The 13,776-nt window shown below is 39.1% G+C and overlaps 1 protein-coding gene across 1 annotated transcript in view; it reads left to right on the forward strand.

Annotated features, from left to right (window-relative positions):
• The window catches only part of LOC103154327 (alpha-2-macroglobulin-like), a 31,969-nt gene that overhangs the window by 14,724 nt on the left and 3,469 nt on the right, over positions 1 to 13,776 (forward strand). Inside the window, exons 16-29 of the mRNA XM_007575573.2 lie at positions 557 to 694; positions 3,163 to 3,247; positions 3,353 to 3,512; positions 7,418 to 7,643; positions 8,040 to 8,166; positions 8,288 to 8,409; positions 8,544 to 8,595; positions 8,808 to 8,891; positions 10,302 to 10,478; positions 10,616 to 10,691; positions 11,054 to 11,210; positions 12,380 to 12,454; positions 12,851 to 13,013; positions 13,302 to 13,489. Of these exons, the coding sequence (XP_007575635.1) occupies positions 557 to 694; positions 3,163 to 3,247; positions 3,353 to 3,512; positions 7,418 to 7,643; positions 8,040 to 8,166; positions 8,288 to 8,409; positions 8,544 to 8,595; positions 8,808 to 8,891; positions 10,302 to 10,478; positions 10,616 to 10,691; positions 11,054 to 11,210; positions 12,380 to 12,454; positions 12,851 to 13,013; positions 13,302 to 13,489 (1,830 nt within the window). The remainder of the gene's footprint in view (positions 1 to 556; positions 695 to 3,162; positions 3,248 to 3,352; positions 3,513 to 7,417; positions 7,644 to 8,039; positions 8,167 to 8,287; positions 8,410 to 8,543; positions 8,596 to 8,807; positions 8,892 to 10,301; positions 10,479 to 10,615; positions 10,692 to 11,053; positions 11,211 to 12,379; positions 12,455 to 12,850; positions 13,014 to 13,301; positions 13,490 to 13,776) is intronic.

Genomic DNA, 13,776 nt, shown 5'->3' on the forward strand with positions numbered 1-13,776 from the left:
CTGGGTTATAAATTAACACTCTTGCCTTTTTCTCTCTCTCTTTTTTGAAAACCTGATTTTATAACTTTTCTTAGCAGCATAGTAGCTGCCACAATCGTTCGTATTTCCTACCGTCTGCTGCTAACAGCGTCACTCTGAAGGCTCCAAGCAGGAACGAACCATTTAATGCAGATAGGGGGGGTTCAGGGCAAATATGGATGTGTGTTTTTTGATCTGGGAGTGGGAACATAAAATTTTTACTGCTAAAAACAATCTTTGAAAATACAATATGATTAATTTTGTAATTGACAGGGTCCCAATTTTTGTTTTCATTTCTATGAAAAAAAAATAAATAAAAAATTGTAGAGGGCCCCCTATCAGTCAGGGCCCATAGAATTGTCATCACTTTTCCCTGCTATACCACGCCCCTGACTGTCAATGCTGAATTTTTGGGTTTCATTTTAAGTTTCTATTTTGATTGCTTTGATCCTTAATGTTTGCTTAACAAAAACATCATGATATAAAGACACACAGTTCTATTTGTCAGCAGGTTTTCAACCATGTTTTTCTTTTTCAGATATTTAACTTGCTCCCAGTCAAGAACGTACTGACTGTACCATCTAGCGTGGAAGACCCAACAGACTGTCTGATTGTGAGACCAAAGAGAAGAACTCCACAAGGACAAGAGAGACAAGATGCCGACAAAGTTTTTCTGGTATTATTTTTTAATATTATTTTATGTACTGAACATTAGTAAAATGACACCAAAATGCCTATAAAATGTTTACCCCACTTCAGATTTCTTCTGTATTTTGCTTTTTTTTTTTTTTTAAGTAATTTTTACAAAGTGTAGTTTTCAAATGAAATTATATTAAGAAAATAAATTGTATATCAAATCTGGGCTTACTAGTTAATCTCAATTTAAAATATTTCTATTTAATTAATTTATTTTTTTTAATTTATGCAAGTCATCGCAAATATGTGCGCAAAACTTTTACAAAATTTCGCTAATGTTAAAAATACAATTTTTTGTACAATTGCAGTGTTTCCATTAAAACAGAAATACAACTGAAATCAGGTGAATAAGTTTGTTCACACAATGTCACTAAAAAACATGCCATGCCATCCTCCTCCTACCACTTCCTGTTGTCTTTTTTCTTTTCTGCCAGTAGTAACATTCGGCTGCTGACGCTTATGACGCAAAAGTGTTTTCATTGCAGTTTTTTTTTAAAGGCACCAATCTTGATGCAGCTGAAAAACCATGTCATCTGAGCTCAAACTTTTCATCAAAATATTTTTTTCTTTTTTTTTTTTTTAGTTTCCATGTTCCCATTAAGCTTCCCCCCGCTCCTCTCCACCGTAATTCCAATTTGGACAATTTCAAGGTGATTGGAAACACGGCTTCTGACTCTGGGTCAGTAGGCTAAGCAGTCATGGTGAAGACTGCTGACTGGACAGACGTCCAGAAGATGGTCAGTGGACACGCCACTGAAGGTCATTGCTAAAGCAGTTAGATGTTCAGAGAGTTCTGCATTCAAGCATATCAACAGAAAGTTGAACAGGGTGAAGTTTGGTAGGAAATGGTGCACCAGCAACGGGGAGAATCACAACCTTAACTGGATTGTCAAGCGAAATCTATTGCAGAAGAGCAAACACACTGATCAACAGTAAACATTGGCAGAGGAGGAGCTGGAATAAGTGGCTGGGGAGAGGGAAGTCTGGGCCTCCCTTCTCAAGCTGCTGCCCCCGCGACCCGACCCCGGATAAGAGGAAGAAAATGGATGGATGGATGGATGGGTAAATAACATTTCTCCAATTGAACGGATCAGAAGTTGCCAAGGCTGTAAACGAGGGGATTTCCGTCGCTCCAGCTGGAAAATCCCGCCTGCCGCTGCGAGTTCAGCTCAGAGATGACATTCAGATTAGATTTTTTCCTTAAATGTAAAACTGAGGTAAATGTTTCCCTCAGCTTTCACGCTCATGAGCGCATACAGAAAAAGCAGGACGGGAGACCCAATAAGAAAACTGTGCTGCGATCGCTGAAGAGATCGCCTTGGTAGCTTTAGCAACAAGTCGATTTACGTGACATATCCTGCTCAATGCAAAACGACCAGGGCCATAGCACCAATAGGACCGGGTCGAATGGAGCCAGGCCGGGCCAGGCTGGACCCTGCAGTGCGAAAAGGGGCTTTAGTGATGGCAATATAACGATATCCTATCACAGACAGATTTATGTGAAAGTTTGATCGGACACCAAGGGGCACCAGGTGGCTCAGTGACAGAGCAAGTTGACTAAAGACAGAACCTACGGTCCTCAAAGCAGCTCATCCAAGTTTGATTTCTGGCCCCGGGCCTCTGACTGCCTGTCCTCATGAACGCATCAGAGAGCAAATTACAAAAAGTTTCTTAGAAAATTGTTTAGAAGCTCTAAAAGTTTGTGGGAAAGTTGCAGAATTGTGATGTGGGTTATTGCATAATGGTAAATGAATAAATATTTTTAAAAGGAAATGTGTCCTATATTTTGAAATGTCACACTTTTGAAATTACTGAGAAATAATTGGATAATTATATACAAATTAAGATTCGAGTGAAAAGTTATTTATTAGCTACTTTTTGTTTGAGATGCTGACATATTTTATTTTGGGTTTGCTGAATCTATTTGCTTTTACTTGTAATGGAAATAACTTTTTTTTTTTTTTAGCTTGCAGTAAAACAAAATCTATTATGTATGCAGTACCTAAATTGCCAGTTTGTTCTCTGAACAATGAAAAATTGATTAAAAAAAAGAATTTGCCTTATGTTTTGTACATTTTATCTAGTTAATAGTTTTTACAGTGAAAACTATTTTAGGCCCAACCTCTCAGGTTTGTGGTTTAAAGAGCTTTTTAGAGAAAGATCTGTTTATTTCCTTTTAATGTCAATGAACTAAGTTGAACTGACCAGCCTTTTTCTTTAAGGAACATAAATCATCATTTAAAAACTGCATTTTGAATTTATTCAGGTTATTGTCACATGAAACTCTTTTTGGTGATGTTAAACATTTAAGTTTGACAAAAAGGAAAAGAAAACTGAACAAATCTGTCGGGGTCAAATTTTCATAGGATTGTGTAATTATCTGCCTTTTAAACAGAAAAATTAAGGCTATATAACTGACACTACTTTGTTTTTGTCTGCATTATACAGAACATGGGACTGAAAATGGCAACAAATTTGATTATCCAACGTCCTTCATGCCTACTATTCCAGACAGAGACATACAGGCGAGATGGTTGTTTTTCTTCTTTTTGTCAAGTAACACATGAATATTTAATTAAATTAAGCTTCTTTGCCATTGTAATGTTTTCTGTTTTTTTTTTTGTTTTGTTTTTGAAAGAGGTTTTTTTCATAAGGCCACGTTTATGGACACCACTGGGTTCCCTCCGGAGACACGGACTGAAATCCCGTCCACGAGGTGGTTTTGCCATCCCTCCTCCAGCACAGACCGCTCGCGCATTCTTCCCTGAAACATGGATTTGGGATCTGGTGGAAGTTGGGTGAGTTTCTGTTTTGAATACAATAAAATAATTTCCTAACTGAAATAAAGCATATCTGTCTTCCACTTATCTAAGACCAGGAGTAACACATCTAGATAATAAACCCAAAAGTCATGCTACCCTACAACACTCTTAAGCTCATTCTGTGGAATTTCAAGGTGTCCGCCGTGCCAGAAGGGCGATGTTGTTCCCCAGGGGTTTCTGGGAGATGCCCTGTGGTTTCTTCCCAAACTCTGTGTACTTTTGTTATGGTGCTGCTGTAATAAATACATTTTCCTACTTTGGGACTAATAAAGGACTATTCTAAAAACCCCTAGATAAGATACCCAGAAGGCGTCCTGATGTGATGTCTAAGATTTCGTGTACATGGAGCCATTTTGCTGTCTGAAAGCATACATGCAGAGAATATACGGCTGCAAGGTTTGATCTAGACATGCCTGGGCAGATAACGCAAACATATATAATATGTCTTTCTATCTTCACAGAGCACTGAATTTCCTGGATTTCATTCATTTCTATAGTCCAACACTGACTATACCTTAATCTAACCATTACCTGTATGCAAGGGCGTAGGAATGAGTCTGTCATTGGGGGGGACGCATATCGGAAACCTGACAGATCAGTAAATAGCTTGAGCAGAAATGTCAAACAATTATGCCATCCAGGGCCGTGCAGGGACCACTAAAGGGGCAGGTGCTCAAAAAAAAAGGGCACATCTCACCGCATTCTAGGACAGAATATTAACAAAGCCACAAAGCTTTCAGAGTTTAATAAACAATGATAATTTACAAAATTGTGAGATATACAATCAAAGCTAAGGAAAATCTCTATATAGAGCATACAGCTATGTATGTGTAAGATATTAGTAATTTCTTTCTGCAGGTCTATTTTGTTATAAGAAAGTATTGCCATATTCAAACCCGCAATTTAGCAGGATATGTAAATCAGCTGGTGGTCTAGCTCTGATTTACGTATTTTGTCTTTACAGAATTACACTATTAAAAATGTAAACAACAAATAATTTTAGTACGTTATTATGTGTCAGAAGAGGGCTTAGAAAATAAGACCAAAAAAAAAAGTTTGACCAAAAGGGCACTTGGGGGCAAGGAGCAAAAGGGGCAGGTGCTCAAGCCCCCCCNGACAGAGACATACAGGCGAGATGGTTGTTTTTCTTCTTTTTGTCAAGTAACACATGAATATTTAATTAAATTAAGCTTCTTTGCCATTGTAATGTTTTCTGTTTTTTTTTTTGTTTTGTTTTTGAAAGAGGTTTTTTTCATAAGGCCACGTTTATGGACACCACTGGGTTCCCTCCGGAGACACGGACTGAAATCCCGTCCACGAGGTGGTTTTGCCATCCCTCCTCCAGCACAGACCGCTCGCGCATTCTTCCCTGAAACATGGATTTGGGATCTGGTGGAAGTTGGGTGAGTTTCTGTTTTGAATACAATAAAATAATTTCCTAACTGAAATAAAGCATATCTGTCTTCCACTTATCTAAGACCAGGAGTAACACATCTAGATAATAAACCCAAAAGTCATGCTACCCTACAACACTCTTAAGCTCATTCTGTGGAATTTCAAGGTGTCCGCCGTGCCAGAAGGGCGATGTTGTTCCCCAGGGGTTTCTGGGAGATGCCCTGTGGTTTCTTCCCAAACTCTGTGTACTTTTGTTATGGTGCTGCTGTAATAAATACATTTTCCTACTTTGGGACTAATAAAGGACTATTCTAAAAACCCCTAGATAAGATACCCAGAAGGCGTCCTGATGTGATGTCTAAGATTTCGTGTACATGGAGCCATTTTGCTGTCTGAAAGCATACATGCAGAGAATATACGGCTGCAAGGTTTGATTTAGACATCCCTGGGCAGATAACGCAAACATATATAATATGTCTTTCTATCTTCACAGAGCACTGAATTTCCTGGATTTCATTCATTTCTATAGTCCAACACTGACTATACCTTAACCTAACCATTACCTGTATGTACTGTTGGAGAATTATCCTTTCTCCAGCTAGATTCTTAATGTATGAGGTTGAAGAAGAGTCAGCGAGTTGAATTCATGGATTCCATTTATTAATACCAAAATACAGCACTGGTCCATTGTCATGCTACCCTTATTGGCTAACAGAGCAAAATGGCATCTAACAATAGTTTCTAATTCCTTTTGCTGGCCTCAAAAGAGGGCGACCCCTAGCTTGTCATTTACTTTGACCTTAGCTTTGCGTGCATGTGCTCTGTGTGTGTGTGTGTGTGTATACGGACATGGACATGCAAATAGCTAAAAGAGATAGAGGAAACACAGAATTATTTATTTCTAAAAGTACATAAACCTAACCTAAACTAAATTCACACCTTAGTCCTAAACCACAGGTGTCCTGGAGGGCCACTGCCCTGCACCTTTTAGATGTGCCTCTGCTGCACCACCTGAATAGAATAACTACATCAGTAGCAAGGCTCTGGAGAACTGATCTACACAAGGAAGAGGAGGTAATTAAGCCATTTAATTCCAGTGTTTTGTGCCTGTGGCACATCTAAAAACTGCAGGACAGTGGAGGACTGGGTTTTAAACCTACCCCTCACCCCAAAACACCATTTCCTCGTATGAGGCCTGGCCTTTGGGCCCCATAAGGAGCAGTCAGTCCTCACAATGTAGTATTTGTTGGAAAAATGGCTCTTACACTCTATCAAATGCCAGGCCACACATACATATACTCCAGATGGTTAAAGGTTATACAGTCAGAGGGTGTGCTGTGGTGGAGCAGGGGTTGAGCACAACTCGCATATGGAGGCCTTAGGCATTGACATGGCCGTCAAAGGTTCGATTCCCGGCCTGGTGAACCTTGCTGCATGTCTTCCCCCTTCTCTCATTACCCACCTTCCTTCAATTCACTATCAAATAAAAGCCACTAGAGCAGTAGTTCTTAACCTGGGTTTAATCAAACCCCAGGGGTTTAATGAGTCGGTCTCAGGGGAACGACCCAAATCTGCCACAGTTTCAACAGAAACAGTTTCGAGAGAAACTGGAACCACTTTAAGGTCTTGTTTATATACTTTAATTAGCTCTACATTCTTAAGAGAATGAAAAATTAATAATAAATAATAAAGACTTTGCGGTATTCTGATTTATTAATGTAATTATATTAGTTGTGTTACCACCCCCACGCCACTAGAGGCAGTAGCAGGCCCGAAAAGATGCGACTAAGGAGCAGATTTAGAAGTACACCAAAGCTACAGAATTTGGTAAAAACTGTGAGTTTTGCTGAAGTAATTAAAGACACAAGTTCAAATCCCTGCTGAGAGTGGAGCTCCTTCAATCAGGGCTCCTCCGCAGCTCTGATTGGCTCAGCAATGTAACGTGATCCTCTGCAGCAAGTGATGACAAAGCGGGGCGTCATCACGACTTTACACAGTGTGTCTTTACCTCCGCCAAACCCCTGAGACCGACTCACTGAACCCCTGGGGTTCGACTGAACCCAGGTTAAGAACCACTGATCTAGAGCCAATAAAACCTCTAAGAAAAGGTTATAAAGTCAGAAATTGCTACTGCAGCAACATAACCTCCCTACTTTGATACTATTTGCAATCTTGATTTAAAGTCAATTAGGATTCTATTTGAGCCATTCTTTTTGTAGATCAAAACTGTCCTGGCACAGAGTTACTCTACATTCACTCATTTTATGTTACAGTACAGCATGCTTCATCCCACTAGAACAGATATGGATCTTCAGATTACTAAAATATCTAAAGTGTCCAGAGTCAGGTCATGTAAGAACCTTTTTATGTGTTGACCAATGGCAAACATCAATATAAAGCGTTTATTGGCTGATAATGTCAACATGACGATAACATTGTGAAATCTCAAAGTATTGAGTTTGGTGTTTGTGTATCTGTTGATGCAGGCCTTCTGGGACCAAGGACATGTCCCTGTCTGTCCCAGACACCATCACCACCTGGGAGACGGAGACTTTCTGTTTGTCCCCTCAGGGTTTTGGTTTGGCTCCTCGTCAGAAGCTCACCGTCTTCCAGCCTTTCTTCCTGGAGCTCACCCTGCCCTACTCCATCATCCGGGGGGAGAACTTTGAGCTGAAGGCGACTGTCTTCAACTACCTGACCAAATGCATCATGGTAAGGGCCAACTTTAAATCAACTAAGTGATTATATCTCCAATTAACATAGTAAATATGATCAGTGGTGAACAGTACAGGAGTACAATGACTGAAGTACTCTACTTAAGTACACTTCTTGAATATCTTTGCTTTACTTGAGTATTTATTTTTTGAGGAACTTCTAACTTTCAACTCCACTGCATCTCTAGAAAGTTTGTTACTTGTTTCTTTTGGCTCAGCGTAGCTTTGTAGTCCGCTGTAGCTGCTTTTCTGTACTGACATGCTTTTGGCCACACGTTGCTTCTCACAACGGGAACCAATCACAGTCACCGCTTGCATCTGGGATTTGGAATTATGTCGTCCTCATTAAGTGTAGCCCAGTGTCAACACCTTAAGCTGCATATCTCTCCAACAGATGAAAGTGTCTGCAGCCCCCTCCTCAGATTACACCCTCAGCCCCCTCTCTGGGGATCAGTACACTTCCTGTCTGTGTGCCAACGAGCGGAAGACCCTGAGCTGGACCATGAATCCCACAGCCTTGGGTGAGGATCAGAATGAGCGGTCACTGTTGGGAATGTTAAAGGTTGAGAGGCTGAGGAAGGAACTAATGGCCAGTAACAGAATCTCCTGCTGCCTGGTGAAGTGTGTGTTGGTGTTTCTCAGGCGTTGTGAATGTGACTGTGTCTGCCGAAGCTGTTCCGTCTCACGCCTCCTGTGAGAACGAGATCGTGGAGGTTCCAGAAAGAGGACGCATCGATACAGTGACACGCTCTCTCAGAGTAGAGGTTGGTTTTCTGAATATAAAAAAAACAAAAACATTAAAGAAGCATGATATTTTTTTATTATTTGAATCAATTCAATGCCATTTTATCAAAGCAATTGACATCAAATATTTTGTCTGATTTCATCTCCTCCACAGGCTGAAGGATCTGAGATAATAAAGACACAGAACTGGCTGCTCTGCCCCACAGGTCCGTGTGTTTCAAACCAAACAGACTGATGTGCAATTTAAAATCAAGAAGCAAGCACTTCAAAATTATTCTTGTGTGATTCACTTTATAAAGTAGGAATAAGCAAGAAAATACATTTAATTTGCAACATTAACATTTGTGTGTTCCTGTTGAACCCGCATCCAATGACCTCATAATATCTATAAATTTATTTTTTTATTGTTTGTACTCAGGAGAAACATTGACAGAGGAAACAGAGGTGCAGCTGCCTGAAAATGTGATTGATGGATCAGCCCGTGTCACAGTGTCGGTCCTGGGTAATCCATGCTACAAATTCTACTGATAGGTCAATGGTCAAACATGTTCTGTCAACCGAAACAGACCCTGCCTCCAAAAAGCCTAAACTAAGGTTCAACATTATTGTTGTTGGGGCAGTTTTCTGTAAAAATGTACTTTATTGATCACTACATTGTGTTATAATGATTTTCCGCATCAAAAACAAACCTGGAGTATTACTTTGATTCTTTCATGCATGTTTGAGAAATCCTTTAATCTCCATGGAAACCACTCAGCTGTGCAGAACGCTAGAATGGAATTAGCCCCGCCCTCAAGGTGCAGCTCCTCCTCAGAACTGCTCCTCGCAGAGCAGCACCATGCCCCTAACCCCTGGCTCCCCAACAGGACTCCCCAACTCGGCTCCTTCAGACTAGCCAGCAGCCACCTGGTGGAACTGCATCTGCTGAGCTCATTGTGTGAACAAACTCTCAGTGCAGCGCTGGTAAAAATGTTGCCAATAGAGGAGCGATGATATGATGACTCCTTGAAGGCAGAGTTTCAGAAAGAGCAGGAGTTTTTAAAGAGACAGAGACCCAAGGCATTAAATTACAATGTCAATTTCTCTTGTCATATTTGATATATACAGGATGTTTATAACAACTGAAGGTAACATAATGACTAAATTGTGTTATGTGCCTGGAAATACATAATACTGTCCCTTTAAGATTGTTTTACCCTTCCTTAGCTGTTTCGTGTAGTTTTTGTGTTCTCCAGCTGACCCGTTGGCCCTTATTTTAGTTTTTTAGTAATATCAGAAATTGTGGAGTACGCACTATTTAGATCAATAATATACAGCCCAGAAATGGAATTAGAATTAGAATAACTATGAACTTAGAATCCAGAAATACTTAACAGGAACAGTCACTGCTTAGTTTATATTACTTTTAACCCAGAAAATGAATTAGATTAGTCATTCTTTAGCTTATTTTATCAGAAAGTGTAGAGTACTCACTATTTAGAAATGGAATTAGATTAGCAATAGGGTATTTTAGCAACCCTGATGAACAGGAGCACTTAGTTTACACACTTTAGAACAACATTAGATTAGTTTTCTTTCCTCTTTTTTCTTTCCTTTGGTTTATTTTGTTTGTATTTCCTTTTAATTCATGTAAACCACTTTGAATTACCGTGTTGCTGAAAATGTGCTACATAAATAAAATTACCTTACCTTACTGGAACAGTCTAAAAACAATGCATGCATTTTTAGGTCAATAGAAACGCAGCTACTGCTGCAAACTGCCTTTTAATGTTGGCTTGTTCTCCCACAGCATTAGCAGAGTGTTAATTGTTCTTTATGTAAAACACATACCTGTTGACTAATTCACACTGATGAAAGTTGCTTTGCTGATAATGGTACATTTGGTGTAATTCAACCTTGTGTTTTTATGTAGGAGACATCCTCGGCCGCGCTCTTAAGAACCTTGAGGGTCTGCTGAAGATGCCGTATGGATGTGGGGAGCAGAACATGGCTCTTCTGGCCCCCAACATCTACATCCTCCATTATCTTAAAAACACTCAGCAGCTGACCCCAGCCACCAAAGAGAAGGCCTTCAACTTCCTATCCAGTGGTGGGTCATTCAGTTTTAATGACTGTTATAATCTGACCTTTCTGTGTGTCTATGGCTGTCCAGAATATGGTGCAGTTGAAACAAACACAAAGAAACGTGTCTAATAATTATTACCTTTGCTCTTCTTTTTTTCTAAGGTTACCAGAGACAGCTGAACTACAAGGACTATGAGGGGGCATACAGCACATTCGGCAGCGGACCAGGAAATACCTGGTGAGGATATTCCTCTACATTTCTTTGTGTCTGTGTGGATTAACTGACTAGCTAGGGGAATCATTAGAGTATTTCTCAAGACACCAGGCCTATAAAAGTGCTCATTTTCTTTGTTAAAAATTTTGATGAAAGATTCCACTTCAAAAGATACATATGACTTTCTGTTCCCGTTCATGGAACAGAAACATTCTATATTGTTAAAAAAAAAAAAACAATTTTTACAGACAACTTTCATTGCTGTCACATTTTAAATAATCACACAAGTCAATCCTTGGGCCAAGAAAAAAAATAACTGCAATTGTTTCTCATTGTATTATCTTGTCATTGGTCAATTATGTGCTAAATATATTGATGTTCCTCAGGCTGACATCTTTTGTACTGAGATCTTTTTTCCAAGCTCAGTCTTTCATCTACATTGATCCGGTAAACATAGAGAAGTCCAGGACTTGGTTGAATCATCAACAAAAGCAAAATGGATGTTTCAAAAAATCAGGGAAACTCTTCAACAACAGAATGAAAGTAAGTTCACTCAGTAGTCAATTTAGAGTTTGTACTGTATAGAATTAGAACTGTTTCCTTCATCTGATGCTTTGCAGACACAACACCTGTGCTGAAGATTTACTCACCTCAGCATTCCGAATGTTTGAACTGATGCAATCTGATCTACTTTCTGATTAGTTCATTAGTTATCTGACCAGTTAGATGCACTGTAGATAGTCAGACAATTTTATGTTCTAAAAATGCCTGACAAATAAATTTTCAGTAAAAAGTTTGTTTTTTTTATATCAAGAAGTAAATTCTACTTCAGTGGTGGTGAGATAAAGTTAAAGCGATTGTCAGCTAACATTTTAAAATGTTCAGCTAACATATTGAATATATCCAATATTCAGTACTCAAATATTGAATAATATGTATTCAATATTTGTATTAAAAAAGGTTTATCCTAATAATGGTAATGGTCAGTGTTCTTTTAATTTTTACTTAAAAACTTTACCAAAAAATGACCTTCTTTAAATAAGAAATTAAAGTGAATGACCATGACTCATCACTTTTCCTTTTTCTCTCCTTTTCTTCCAAAAACTGACAAAAGTCTTCCGTCTTTGGTCTCAACTAGCCTTTCTGAGTGTCTGTTTCATTTGTTGTTTGTTTTTGTTTATGTATTTTCCATATTTAAAATATATTCTAGCTCAAGTGTTAAATGTTCATCAGAAATTAAAGTTTATTTATCTTTGACAATGTTTTCTTACATTACGGTATTTCCAGTGTATTACTTGAAAATGGTCTCAAAACAACAATATTCTCACTTATCACAGTAATTTGTAGGATAATTTATCATACAGCAAAATTTGTTGTCATGACGGGTCTACATACAATGCTCCTAAAAATCAACACGAGTGCTTTGCTTATGGAGAACAGATGTGACAAGACTTGATGTTCCACATAATCCCCTTCATTTCATCACATTTAGACACACAAAACTGAATTTTTACAGCAAGTCAGGAAACAGACAATACATGTTTGTGGGAATATCTTAGACAAATGTGTACACTTTGGAAGAGCTCCTGGTCTACATGGTCCAATAAAATACTAACAGAATAACTAAAATGCTGTAAAAGATTTTTGCTTTGAATTTGGTTAAACTTATTTTTTAAGCACAGGTGAAACAGATGGTAAATTGATCTCCACAGGGTGGCGTGTCGGATGAAGTGACTCTTAGTGCCTACATCACCGCTGCCTTTTTGGAGATGAATATCTCTGTGAATGTAAGTAAATTCAAATAACATATCATAAAACTGAACTTTCAAAACTATTTTGCTGATTAGTATTTTGGCACAATTCTTCCTACTCCGTAAATGTTTTGATTGCTCGTGAGCCAAGACTCAAACATGTTTCCATTTGTTTCCAAACCATGAAATATCTCAACAGTTTGACCCTGTAGTGTCCATACAGCCGACAAACAGACACTGTGTGTTTGGGAACACTTTGTTGTCAGTTTCTCACTATTGGTGCTTTTGTCAAATGCACACAATTCAAATCATCAGCTAAAGCGCAGCCTCAGCAGCACCAATGATGGTGATTATTGAAGCACATCTGTGTACAACAGTGTCATTCTGGCATAAAGTACCTGTCAGAGTGATGACGACTTCATTCTGTCAAAGGATCGTGTGGTGGCACAGAGCCTGTTGTGCCTCAAAGAGTCCATCAATGATTTCAGCAACACCTACACCACAGCTCTGCTGGCGTACGTCTTCACACTGGCTGGAGACATGGAGACCAGAGCTCACCTCCTGCAGCACCTCGACTCAGTGGCCATCAAAGACGGTGAGTCGTGTTCCTGGTGGAAATCATCAGAGTTCATTATCATGACTTCATTAATGCTGCAGTATGTAACTTTAATTAAAAAAAATAAATCCGACATTTATTGAAAATAAAATAACATGGCAGGAGGAGGGTTTTAGCACTGTCAATCACCCTCCGTGTAGCGCTACTCTTCCCCCGCTTTCCCTCCTCCTCTTACTCTCTGGTTTACTACAGCTGACAAGATGGTGACAGTTTTAAGAAATGACTGAATGAATATTTTTCGTTTTTTTATTTATTTTATTTTTTTAGGCAGCTCCATCCACTGGTCTCAGAGATCAGCAGAAACATCAGCCACTCTGTCTGTGGAGATCAGCTCCTATGTGCTGCTGGCCAAACTCTCTGCTTCCCACACTGCTGAAGACCTGGGGTACGCCTCAGGGATCGTTCGGTGGTTGACGACTCAGCAGAACTACTACGGAGGATTCTCCTCCACTCAGGTACTGAAGCCCTGAAAGCTACTGCAGGATCTATTTGTCTGGATAGTCTTACGTTGGACAGGGAATAGTTTTTATAGCTGATACTCTTTTTGGTCATATCTAGTTTGATCTGTGTTGTGTAACAGTACAGTGATTCTTAAGAATAGGGATAAAATGGGTTATAATTTTCCCAAAAAATGTTTTTATTATTTCTCAACCTTATGTATGCAAATATGACAAATAAGGTTTTGGAAATGTAAAGATGCTAAGGTGCAGACTCCCAGTTGCAACAATTTTTAAAAGTTACA

Source organism: Poecilia formosa, unplaced genomic scaffold (assembly GCF_000485575.1).
Source record: "Poecilia formosa unplaced genomic scaffold, Poecilia_formosa-5.1.2 Scaffold381, whole genome shotgun sequence".
NCBI classification, from domain to species: domain Eukaryota; kingdom Metazoa; phylum Chordata; class Actinopteri; order Cyprinodontiformes; family Poeciliidae; genus Poecilia; species Poecilia formosa.